General features: G+C 62.5%; 2 protein-coding genes across 8 annotated transcripts in view; one reads left to right on the top strand and one right to left on the bottom strand.

Moving 5' to 3' along the window:
* Positions 1 to 8,107, top strand: part of INPP5J (inositol polyphosphate-5-phosphatase J) — an 8,894-nt gene extending 787 nt beyond the window's left edge. Inside the window, exons 1-12 of one of the 6 annotated variants that reach the window (XM_083803347.1) lie at positions 1 to 91; positions 1,113 to 1,223; positions 2,771 to 2,879; positions 3,594 to 3,710; positions 3,780 to 3,955; positions 4,508 to 4,619; positions 5,039 to 5,148; positions 5,446 to 5,635; positions 5,899 to 6,036; positions 6,409 to 6,501; positions 6,771 to 6,875; positions 6,965 to 8,107. The exon at positions 1 to 91 is cut by the window's left edge and continues 784 nt beyond it. In XM_083803347.1, the coding sequence (XP_083659473.1) occupies positions 1 to 91; positions 1,113 to 1,223; positions 2,771 to 2,879; positions 3,594 to 3,710; positions 3,780 to 3,955; positions 4,508 to 4,619; positions 5,039 to 5,148; positions 5,446 to 5,635; positions 5,899 to 6,036; positions 6,409 to 6,501; positions 6,771 to 6,875; positions 6,965 to 7,642 (2,030 nt within the window). In that variant the 3' untranslated portion in view covers positions 7,643 to 8,107. The remainder of the gene's footprint in view (positions 92 to 1,112; positions 1,224 to 2,770; positions 2,880 to 3,593; positions 3,711 to 3,779; positions 3,956 to 4,507; positions 4,620 to 5,038; positions 5,149 to 5,445; positions 5,636 to 5,898; positions 6,037 to 6,408; positions 6,502 to 6,770; positions 6,876 to 6,964) is intronic. The other 5 variants (XM_083803348.1, XM_083803349.1, XM_083803350.1 and 2 more) reach the window with 5 other exon arrangements.
* Positions 8,108 to 8,606: 499 nt separating this feature from the next.
* On the bottom strand, positions 8,607 to 11,205 carry PLA2G3 (phospholipase A2 group III; the record flags this gene model as incomplete). Of its 2 annotated transcripts, none has more annotated exons than XM_083803353.1 (7): positions 8,607 to 8,930; positions 9,168 to 9,302; positions 9,513 to 9,642; positions 9,742 to 10,208; positions 10,299 to 10,433; positions 10,568 to 10,700; positions 10,779 to 11,205. In XM_083803353.1, the coding sequence occupies 7 exons, from the start codon at positions 11,203 to 11,205 to the stop codon at positions 8,720 to 8,722; spliced, it is 1,638 nt and encodes a 545-aa protein (XP_083659479.1). In that variant the 3' UTR covers positions 8,607 to 8,719. The 2 variants fall into 2 exon arrangements, with proteins under 2 accessions (XP_083659479.1, XP_083659480.1); XM_083803354.1 differs by having other exon boundaries at positions 8,607 to 8,927.
* Between the last annotated feature and the right edge of the window lie 714 nt (positions 11,206 to 11,919).

The raw sequence follows: 11,919 nt of genomic DNA, 5'->3' as shown, positions 1-11,919 counted from the left end.
CTGGGCCATCTCTTGGCCTGCTGAGTGCCAGCAACTCCTCCGATGCTCTCCTGGACTGTGTGGGAAGGGCGACGGCGGACGGCTCGTTCCGGTGAGCGCGTGTTGCTGTGCTGCTGCCTGCGGTGCGTGGGGGAGAGGGGAGCCCCCCTCTCAGGGCGGGAGGGGGGCAGTGATAGGGAGGAACGTCCCTGCTGTGAAGTGGCAACTGAGGCCTCTCTGTGGGTTGGAGTCGCCTCAGTCTTACTGCTGTGGATGGTGTTCAGCTGGAAAAAATTTTGGTTGAGGATCCTGTGGGCACACTGAAGGTGGGAGACATACCCAGTGCCTGCTGCTTGTGCAAGCAGCGTCTTGGGGGAAGGAGGTGGGGTGGCGTTCCTAGGTGGAATTAGAGGAACAGGCTCTGGAACAAGTGCTACTTGCCCCCCCCCCCCCCCACGATCCCTGAGCTCTCAAAATGGTGCAGCACTTCCCTGCCTCACTGTTGAAATGTGCCTCTTGTGACTGAGGCTTGTCCTAGTGCTGCTGAAAGAGCCTGCGGGCTGCTGGTGTGTGCTGCGTAATGGTATTAATGTGTTGTGACTGATGGTGGCTCTGCACTCGTGAAGGACATTGCTGCTGGGCTTGCAGCACTCCTGTCGCAAGTGATGTCCAGGCTGGCTGTGCTCTGGGGCAGGACCCGGTGGGTGGAGATCCAGGCCCCTTTCCCCGGGAGCCCAAGAGGCAGGCGGTTCATGGGAAGAGGAGGGGAAGCAGTTTCCTGGGGGTATCCTGTCTCGCAAGCTCCCTGCTGTGCCAGCCTGGCTGTGGCAGTCAGCAGTGAGATGAAAATGAGGGCTGTTTGCGCTGGCTGTTGGAATTACACCGGCGCCTGGGTTACAGCAGGGCTGCCACGCAAAAGCCAGAGGGGCAGACCCCAGAGAAATTTGGAGTCTCTACCTTGTCTGCCTCAAACGGGGGTTAAGGACACGGTGTGTGTGCCCTGGCTGAGCCTCTGCTGCAACTGCTTCTGTTCCAGGCAGGCTCCTTGGGGGGAGCCAGGGGCTGAACGGTGTGGGAAATGGGGAACACTTTTGAGCCCAAATGTTAGCCTGTTCTTTCCTATTCCTCCCAAGCATCACAGTGGTCACCTGGAACGTGGGCACAGCCATGCCCCCGAACGATGTGACATCGCTGCTGCATCTCAACACAGGCGAGACAAATGATGTAGACATGATCGCCATTGGGTAAGTGAGTCAAGTGCAGGGCCCCTGCCCCCGGACTGGTTCCTGTTTGGGGAATTACCCATAGCCTGGGGACTCGGGCTGGAAGAGCTGCAGCTCCAGCCTGCCCTGGAGCTTAGGGAGGGATGTACATCGCAAGTGCACAGTATCATAAAGGGTGAAGGAAAATCAGCTTCTAACAAAATGGGAGTACTAAGAAGAGCTGAAACCCTCAAGTGCTGAACAGCCTTGAATCCTTGAGTAGTCCATAGCCAGCTAGGCCATGCAGAGCCTGGCCTTGGGAGGTGCCATTCTCGCTGCCAAGCCCTGGCAGTGCCTTGGTCAGGTCTGTAGAGGCATTTAACTCGCCTGCCAGAGTCCACTGGGAGCATTTTCCTCATTTCGGCTTTTGTCCATGGTATGCAGGCCTCGAGGGCACAGATCTGCTGTTTTCTCACAGCTGGATTGGCTCTGTGCCTCTGGCAACACTTAGCTGCTGGCAAGGCAGCTCCAAGTCAGTGTGGTAAGGCTTTATTGGTGTGGCCAGCAATGCAAGCTCTGCCATAGTCAAAGGGAAAACCAGACCCTTGGGGATTGCTGTGGAGCATGCAGATTCTTGCCAAGGCCAGGGATATACTGCCTTTTATACAGCCTCTGCCTTGGCAAGCTCCCTGTGCATGTGAGGTGGAAGAGCTTGCTCTGCCTCCAGCAGCTTCACAGGTGTTCCTGCTACTCCTCACCCTGGGCAGGGAGCAGCGTGGGGCTGCTGGAGCTGCGGTGCCGTGTTGGAGCCTCTCTCCTGGTCAGGGTACCCCCCAAGCCTTGTGGACCAGCAGGCTGGGGCTGAGCAGGCAAACATGCACGGCCCCTGCCTGCATGAATGTGGGCAGGGGGGCCGTGCTTGGTGCGAGGGACTTGCTGGAACTGTCTTGGCCAGGGCAGGGTGTACTGTACAGGTGAGTCCCTTTGCCTCTAGGGTGTCTATGCCTGGCTGCCACCCTTCCTCCAAGCCATGTCTTCATGCCTGGGGCACTTGATATTTTTGGGCAAGGCATTTCCCAATTCTGCTGTTCTCTGGGGATGCTCTCTTTCCTTCTGCTCGCTAATTGCTGAGTGGGTAGGAGCGCTGTTAACCTTCTGTTGCTGCTGCTCTGAGCTTGGAGGCGAGGATGTGTCTGAATGCTCTGTGCTGAAGTAATGGTGTGATGTGGCTTCTCTGGAGACACCAATGCAGCTGGCGGGCCCCATAAGCCCTTCTTGCACCTAAAGATAGGCTTTAGACTGCTGCCTAGCCCTGTGAAGTTAAACTGCTCCTGATTAAAGGGCTAAGGGCTCTATGCCACTTGTGTACTACACAGCCCAGCATTGCTAGAGCAGGCATATAGCCAGTTTGTGCTCTAAATCACTCCCCTGAAGCGTCCTTCCGACCCTGACCCCGCTCCCCAGTGCTGTCCTTAGGCACCTCTCCCAAGGAGCATTCCCTAGCTGGGATGCAGACACCTTCCTGGTGTGGCTGAGGGACCTATCTGGGGTTGGACAGGCTCTGCAGAGGTCCTCATCTTTCTTCCCAGGCTGCAAGAGGTGAACTGCAAGATTAACAAGCGCCTGAAGGATGCCCTATTCACAGATCAGTGGAGCGAGCTATTCATGGATGTTCTGAGCCCCTTCCACTTTGTGCTGGTAAGGCAAACCCCAAGGGGCTGGGCAGCTGGTGCCCCTTCTCTTCCTGTCAGTGAGGCAGGTTGGGCCCCGGACAGGGAGAGTCAGAGACAGAGGGAGGATTTGCAGTGGGAGAACTGACCAGAGGGGTGCACTGCAGTCCTCTGAGCAGTGTGTGGAAGATGAACTGAGGGTGAGTGGGGCATCTCACCAGCATGCTGCCCAGCTTTTGCCACCTCCTCACTTTCTGGCTGCCTTTGACTTCCCCTGTGGCATGCTGGGGAAACATCTTATTGCCTGCTGTGTTGCACTGGGGCAAGGAGGTGAATGGGAACAATTCTGCTGCTTCTGGCAGCAGCCTGCAAATCCTAGGGCAGGCTCCTTCCTTTCTGATTCCTGTTCAGACTCATTCTGAAGTAGAATTTTCCCATGGTTTCACTCTTGATATAGGACCTGACCACTGCTTTTAACTTCTTAAGTTTCACTAGCTGTAAAACACTCCTATTTTTTTTGGGAGCAGATCCCAGGGCACTTGCACAGAGTACATAAGACCTAGCATCGCTGGGCTTCTCAGTCAATATTCAGGCGGGTGTGCATGGATCTCTGAACTAAATGTGCTGTTGAGCCCCTGTAAGGGGGGCACGCAGATATCACGGTTGCTTCTGGTCTGGAGGTAGAGGAAGTTGTGCCTGCCTACGGGCTGCAGCTGTCATCCTGCTACAATTCCTGTTCCAGGTCAGCACAGTGCGGATGCAAGGTGTGATCCTACTCGTATTCGCCAAGTACTACCACCTCCCCTTCCTGCAGGACATCCAGACAGACTGCACTCGGACAGGGCTGGGCGGCTACTGGGTGAGTGTGGCCCTGAAGCGGTGGTGAGGGACTGCCTTCCTGAGGATTCACAGGATCTTCTTGGTGCAGGGCAACAAGGGTGGGGTGAGCGTCCGTCTCTCCATCTTTGGCCACATGGTCTGCTTCCTGAACTGCCACCTGCCAGCGCACCTGGAGAAGGCGGAGCAGCGCAAGGAAGACTTTGCCACCATACTACACATGCAGCAGTTTGAGGGACGTGCAGCCAGCGGCATCTTGGACCATGAGTACGTACCCCACTACTTTTCTTGGTGCCTGAGCCAAGGCTGTATTGCGTCTGTATTCTAGCCGGGCGTGGAGATTGGGTCTTGCATGCAGAGAGCTGCAAAGTTGTCCCTTGGTCCAGTGAGACCCAGCACAGTGGTGCAGGTGTTAAGAGGAGGATGTGCCCCGTGATTGCCCATGGGGCACATCCAGGACTGGTGCAGCTCCTGCCGTCAGGGTTTGCGACTGATGCGGTGGAAGGCCAGGCTCTGTCCCACTGTGTTGGCTGTGTAGTTGGGCTCTGGCAGGTGCCTTGTGGTGGAAATTTCCACCCTCTCTTTCTGCCTAGGGAGGTCAAGCCCCTTTGCTTAATGGTGCTTGATCCACACCTGAGCTGTTCTGGCAGGGCTGGCAGCTGGCCAGGCTCTCAGCCGAATGCCGACCTACACGGGTGCTTCTGAGAGCGCCTGCGCTGCTGGCTAAGGCTGCCTGCAGGCTGGGCTGGCTTCTACCCTGCTCTGCTGTCTGGTTCTGGTGGCCTTGGCCCTGGTAGCCCACTGCCCTCTCACCCACAGCCTCGTCTTCTGGTTTGGGGACCTCAACTTCCGCATAGAGAGCCTCGACATCCGCTTTGTGAAGTATGCCATTGACAGCAATATTCTGAACCAGCTCTGGGAGAAGGACCAGGTGAGAGGGCTGGGTGCGCTGCTGGGCTCTGAGTGTTCCTTGGCACTTGCCAGAGCTGCCCGTGTGGCTGCGTGACAGCACATCCTCCTGCGGCCACAGGGTACAAAGGGCCCTGTTTCTCCTTGCTGTGTGGGGAATGGCGGGCATCGTAGTCTCAGGATATTTTTCACTGGAGCTGCACGCACATCAGTATTTCCTTCCCTGGAGTGTTGGGAAGAAATGGGGGTGTTGAGCCTACAGACTTGCTGCATGGCATGGACAAACCCCGAGAGCTGTGTGATGCTCAGCAGGGTGTTTGCGGGTGGCTGTGTGCTGTTGTCCCACAGGGTGTGGGGAGGCCTCTTGGCTGGGTTATCGGAGCTGTGTGTAGGTCTGGCTGGGGGTTCTGGTGTGCTCCCCGCCTGCTCTCTTCCCCTCAGCTGAACATTGCCAAAAGCACTTGGCCTGTCCTGACTGGCTTCCAGGAGGGACCCCTCAACTTCCCACCCACGTTCAAGTTCGATGTGGGCACCAACAAGTATGACAGCAGGTAGGATAACAGGGCAAGAGCAGGGCTGGGCCCGTGGCCTGGGAGCAGGTGGCATGGCTGAGGGGTGGGGGGTAGGGGAAGCCATGCTGGGGCAGGCGTGGGCTGGGCTGGGGGCATCAGGCTGGGACACAGCTGTCGTGCTGGTGCCAGTGCAGGTCTGTCCCTGCAGCTGCACAGAGCTGTGTGCCAAGATGAGCTGCGTCCCCTGCCCCCACGTGCTGTAGTGCTGGGGGAGGCAGTTTGGGGTGGAGCCCACTGCCCCCTGCCAGGCAAGAGATGCCCCTCTGTGCCCTGCAGTGCCAAGAAGCGAAAACCAGCCTGGACTGACCGCATCCTCTGGAAGATCAAATCTCCCAGTGTCGGGCTTGGTGCAGGTGGATGCCAGCCCAGCCGGGGCATCCTGTCGGTGAGCCAGCTCTGCTACTGCAGCCACATGGAATACACGGTCAGCGACCACAAGCCGGTAGCTGCCATCTTTGCAGTGCAGGTGAGCACCTGCCAGGGCCACTGGGCATGTGGGCAGGAGCTACAGGGGTGAGGCCCTGGATGCCCAGTTACTGTGTACAGCGTGGGGTGGGGATTTCTTGCCTTATTTTTGCAAGGCAGTTTCAGTTCTGTGGCTGGGGACAGTGTGGTTGCTGCTACTGGTGTGTGTTTGAGGGTCCAGTGCCAGACAGGTGCCCTGGGCAGCAGGGGCAGCTCTCTGGCACATGGCCACTTGCCCTTGCCCACCATACGCATATTTGTCAGTTTGCTTCCAAGGCAGACAAGCCTCCAGTGGAGATTTACGTGGCTGATGAGTGGAATAGGCCTGAGCAAGCAGTTGTCAAGTACAAGATGGCTGCTGGCTTCCACCGGAGCTCCTGGGACTGGATAGGCCTCTACAGGGTAGGGGCTTGTGGCTGGAGGGAGCGGGGGGCACTTCACAGCACAAGAGGGTCCCCGTCAGCAGGCACTGATGCATGGCCTTAGCCTGTCCTCTCTGTTCTCCTGTTCTGGGGAGGCTCTGTGGATACCAGCAGGCTTTGACCCTGCTGCAGGAGACGTGGATCCAGAAGTTCCCTCCTCCTCCTGCTCCGTGGGTTCCATATGGCCCAAAGCTATTACTGGGGCCAGGGCACTGGGCTGTGTGTGTGCATGTGCAAGGCAGCTGTTGTGCCCTTGTGCAAGGACAGCAAATGCCAGGCAAGGGCTGAGGGTGCTGAGTTTGGCGGGTGTCCCCCAGCTCACCTCTGTTCTCCCATGCGAATGCACACGCAGGTTGGTTTTCGGCATCCTAAAGACTATGTGTCCTATGTCTGGGCCAGGAGTGATGATGGAGAGCGCTTCATAGAGAAGCAACTGTGTGCACAGGTGAGCATCTCCAGGAGCCAAGGCCAGCCCTGCAGGATGCTGGGTATGTGTGCCCTATGGCAAGGCACTAGCCTCCACATCAGCGGCTTCCCCTATTGCATGGACGGCCCTTTTTGCCCCAAGAGGGCAGGAGGCCACCTCTGTACCACTTTGTGCCAAGTCTAGGTCAGGCCACTGTATGGGCATCAGGGCTCTCAGCTGGGTCTGGAGGTGGTGGGGGACACCCCTGTGCCCAGCCCTGGTGCCCAACAGCTTTCCTTGGCCTGCAGGTACTGTTCTCAGAGGAGGCACTGCCCAAGGGGAAAGGCGAGTACATCCTTGGATACTACAGCAACACCTCCAGCAGCATCGCAGGTGTGACGGAGCCCTTCCAGGTCAGCATGGGTGAGAGGCGAGGGTGAGGGCGGTGGGGGTGTGTGTGCGCGCTTGGCTGAACAGGGCATGCTGCTGTGGTGTGCCACAGCCCCCTGTGCAGTTGGCCAGCAGCCCTGACACAAGGGTGCAGATCTCCATGCCCAGGTCAGAGGAGGGCAGCAGCCCCACAGACAGCTCAGGCAGCAGCTCAGAAGAGGAGGATGACAGCACTCTTGTCCTGCTGGCCCCCAAATCGCGCAGCCCCAGTCCAGGCAAGATGAAACGGCACCGGAGCCGAAGCCCTAGCCTGGCCAAGTTCCAGGGCCTCATTCTGCGGCCATCAAGCCGGGACAGGGGCACAAGTCGCAGCCCCTCGCCCCAGAGCCGTCGAGGCCTCCCTGGGGACATTCCCACCATCCACCTGCCCCAGGAGGAGCCAGGGCACCGTGGAGCCAAAGCCAAGGAAGCGGGGCAGGCAGCTGAAAGCCAGGAGGGCAGCCTGGGCTCCTTTTACCAGACTGTACGTGAGCAGTGTGTCTCCCGGTGCATCTCTGCTGACAACACCCTGGCCAGGGCTGACCCCAGGAACCTGGGCCTGCTGCCCGCACTGCGGCTGGAGATGATCGACCAGGCTATGGGCAAACAGAGGGAGAGTACAGACCAGGGCCCCCCCGGCCGGAGTGTAAGCCCCACCAGTCCCCCAGGCACCCCCTACAGCACCTCTACAAAGGAGGGGAGCAGCCTCTGGGAGCTAGACAGCAGCCATAGATGTGCCACAGGCCACTAATGCAGCAACCCCTTCCCTGTAGCGCGCTTGCTGTGTGCTTTCCTTTACCACTTCCCTGCTGAGACATCCCTCTCCCTTATTTATTGCAGTGACTGACCTCTGCACTCCTGCTGTGTGCCCACCCCTGCTCCCTGCAGCCTGGGCTGCTGCCCTCACGGGGCTGTGAGGGGGCATAGGGGAGGGGAAAGCTGGTCCAGCGTGGGGTTGGCAGGGGAGTACTGGCCAAGGGAAGCCCATCTGAAATTCAAAGATGGGAGTGTTCAGTTGTCAGGCAGGAGAGCCGGCCTGAGGTGGGTCAGGGACAAGCGCTAGAGGTGGTTTTGACTCTTGCAGTGAGGCCTGCCCCAGGGTGCAGTGCTGCTGTGGGTACCCCAGAGATCGGAGCGTGCTTCTTTCCTGCCACTACCACTGTGCCTCAGGCTTGGGCATAGCGTGAGCAACAAAATAAACCATCCTGCCTGCCCCAGCTGCTCTGTGCTTACTGCAGTGTAGGAACAGCCCCAGAATAGGGGCCGCAGCAGGCACAAGCCCTGGCCCAGCACCACACACCATGCAGAGACCACCCTTTATTTGTCTTGTGCCGCACACAGGGACTGACCCTCCCCAGGGCAGAGCTCTGTGCCTGGCTGTTGCCCTTCACCTCCAGAGCCCAGCCTGCCCTGCCCCAGCAGCCCCTGTCTGGGGAGGGGGCCAGGCTCACCCCAGATCCCTCAGACCCACCCCCCCCCAGCCCCTGCCTGAGGCTCATATGCCCAGAGCATTCTCTGTGCCCCCAGCACAAAAGGGAAGGATGATGGTGGCTTTCCCCTTACACCCAAGTGCTCCCCTTCCTCTCCCCTTGCTTTAATGCTCACAGTTGGTGCCACAGCTCCTCAGGAGAGGGGTAGCTGAGCCTTCTCAGTCCCTCTGCTTGCCCTCATTCCAGCTGTGCCCCCCCCCAATTCCACGTAGTCATGCCAGCAGCCATGCTTGGTGCCATCCTTTCTCTCAAGGACCAGACATTAAGCAGCTCCACTCAGTGCCTGCTGCATAGCACGTCTTCCTTCCCACATGAGGCATGCCCACACCGTTCAGGCATCATCGGGGTGCTGTGTGACGCTGTGCACACAGCTTCTGCTCCAAAGCCAGTTGCCGGCATTGCTCATAGAGGGTGCTGCCACTGCCCTGTGTCTTCCAGTCTTGATGCTTGACCTTGGAGGTTATGCGAGGAGCACCCCAGCGCCTCAGGATGTTTTTGAGATGCCGTGCAGGTACTACTAGCACAGCCCGGGTCGCTGAGGTACAGCTGCTGGGGAAGCAGGACAGCAAGTGACAAAGCAGCTCTGGAGGCTGTAGCACTTGACAGCCTCTGCTTTACACCCCACTCCTGCCCCTGGCGCAGAAAAATGGGACAAATGCTTGTGATGACCGCCTCGCACCAAACAGCCAAGCCTGCATGACAGCACCCAGCCCTGGGGCATCCCACCTTCCCAGGCAGGTTAGGAATCCCCAAGCACACCACATTCCCTTGCCCTTCTGCACTTACTTGCGCTGTGGCTCCTTGCCCAGGCTGCAGTTGGTGAGTGGCTCCAACACAAAGCAAGCTGCAGCAACGTGGTCAGCCAAGACTGCTGCCTGCACCTCATTGAAACCCTTCGCCCTGCGCAGGGACCGCGCCAGTCTATGGGCACAGATAGGTGGCAGTCAGCAGCTGCTGGCTGGAGTGGGCATCGTGCTGGGTCCCACCTCTTTCAACCCCAAACCATCTGCACGTAGTGCCCCGTGATGGCAGATGAAAGCCCTGCCTTTTCCTCCTGGGGCACGTCCCAGTGCCAGATAGGGCTCGCCCAAGGGGCCAGGGCTTGTCACACACATGAGCTAGGACACAGACCTGCGAGTGCAGTTGCAGTGGAAGAGCGTCCGGGTGTCTGCGTTATGCAGCTGGTACTTCAACTCATGGGGTGCGATCTGGTACTCACACTTATCCAGGCGCTTGTAGCACCTGCACATCCTCCCCAGGCCTGAGGAGAGAGAGAGCACAGCCAGAGTGACCAAACCAAACCTGCTCAGCCCTCAGGAAAGCCCTGCTCCTACACACACTGCCCCAAGCCCCCACTCACCCTGCTGCCTGCGCCCATCCCCGGGAGGTGCAGGGACAGCCTCACAGGGCTCTGTAGCCAGGCTGGATCCGATGCTGCTGTCTTCAGGGCTTGCCTCAAGAGCGGGCCGTGCCGAGGCCCCCGGCCCCTGCTGTCCTCCAGTGAGCTCCTGTTCCAACGTGGCCACCGCGGTTGGCAGGCCCGGCTCCAGCTCACCCCAAGGTGCTGCGCGCCTGGCAGCGGGCTCAGCCTCGTCCCTGGCAGACGCAGGGGACGAGGCACCCGGGCCCCGCGGCTGCTGGGCTGTCACAGGCCTCCGCACACGGCGGAGCCCGGGACCGCGTCCCAGCCCCTGCCGCAGGCGCTTCCGACCCGCTCCGGAGGGCTTCCTTCCCCGGCCGCCGTCGCTGCCTTCTGCGGGCAGCCCGTGGCCGTACTGCCCCTGCTGCACCATCCTGGCCAGGGGCACCACGCCGTAGCGTTCGCACCTGGGGGGGGGGCACCGGGCAGCGTCAGGCCCCGCCGCCACAGCCCCGGGGCCGCGGACGGGGGGGAGCGGGGACGCGCGGGGCACTCACCCGCCCCACCAGTGCCACTGCACGCACTCCTCGCTGTCCTCCAGCACGAAGCACGGCACCTCCAGCAGGTTGAAGAAGGTGACGCCGATGATGTTGGAGATGGTGTCGTTGAGGGCCAGCAGGCACCGCCGGAACCTGCGGGCGGGCGGGCGGGCGGGGGGTGAGCGGCGCGACCCGGCGGCCCCGGCGCGGCCCCGGCGCGGCCCCGGCGCGGCCCCGGCGCGGCCCCGGCGCGGCCCCGGCGCGGCCCCGGCGCGGCCCCGGCGCACCTGGCGTCGCAGTCGCAGTGGGACACGGTGTGCAGGCGGTAGTTGCGGATGCCGTAGTTGAACTGCAGCGCCGTGATCTGCGCCTCGCACTGGTCGTGCTCGCGGCAGCACCGGTCGGGGCCGCGGAAGAGCCCTGCGGGCGGCGGCACCGCTCAGCGCTCGGCGGGCACCGCCCGGCGGCCCGGCCCCGGCCCCGGCCCCGCGCCCGTACCCAGCTCGGTGGCGTTCCCGGCCGAGTTCCCGGCGCCGCACCACAGCGTGCCGGGCACCGTCCAGCCCCGCCGGCGGCGGCGGCGCTCGCCCCGCGGCTCCGGGTCGGTGCAGGCGGCGCGGCGCCGCCAGAGCGCGGCCAGCTCCCGCCGCAGCGCGGCGCCGGGGGCGGCGGGGGGGCGGCGCGCGCAGGCGGCGCGGAAGGCGCGCGCCAGGCGGGGGTCGCGCCGCGCCCAGCAGGCGAGCAGGCGCCCGCGCCCGGCCCAGGCGCTCTCCACCAGCGCGGGCGGCCCCGGCCCGCGGCTCAGGAAGGCCACGTAGCGCGCGCCGCCCGCCGCCGCCGCCCGCCGCGCGCACACCGCGCCGCCGGGCCAGGCGCGCGCGCACGCCAGCACCGCCGCGCACGCCAGCGCCGCGCGCGCCCACATCCCGCGGGCCGCGCGCGCCCCGCGCCGCCCGCTTTAAGCCCGCGCCGCCGCCGGCGCCCGCGGGGGTTGGGCCGCGCCGCGCCCGCCCCGCCCCTCCGCGCCCCGGGGAGCCGCGGGGCCGCGCCGCAGCCCCCGGGGACCGGGCGCCTGCTGCGGGCGGGGGGAGCCGCGGGAGCCGCAGCCCGCGCCCGTCGCCCCTCGTCCCGCCCCCGGGCACCGCTGCGCAGCGCCTGGCCCCGTCCCCCTCCCCTCCCCTCCCCTCCCTGCAGGTGTTTGTGCGCCCCGACGAGGTGTCCCCCCCCCCAGCCTGCTCCCCTCCGGGCTGAGCGGCCGTGTTATCGTTATCCCCCCCGGTCCCGGCAGCCTCTCCTGCCGTCAGGGTCGCTCCAGGCCTTGCAGCGTCTCTGCTCGCCCCGGCGACTCCCCGCCTGTCGCGGGGAGCCCAGCCGGGAGGCATCTCCGGGAGGCAGCCCCCGGGCGCTGGCTACGCTCTGCCCGGTGCAGCCGGAGGGCGATGGTCTCGGCCGTGAGGGCACCTCGCCGGCTGCAGCTCAGCCGCTGTCTGCCAGCATCCCGAGGTCCTTCCCAGCGCAGCAGCGCTCCAGCCAGTGTGCTCCCCACCCAGGAACCAGATTCCCCTGGAAGAGCCCTGCACTGTGGCAAGGCTGCCCCCCCCCCCCCCCCCAAGGCCATGCTTTCAAAGCCACTCTCGGG

This window comes from Anser anser, assembly GCF_964211835.1.
Source record: "Anser anser genome assembly, chromosome: 18".
In the NCBI taxonomy this organism is placed as follows: Eukaryota; Metazoa; Chordata; class Aves; order Anseriformes; family Anatidae; genus Anser; species Anser anser.
Note: the sequence above shows the minus strand (reverse complement) of the source record. Positions and strands in the feature narration are given on the sequence as shown.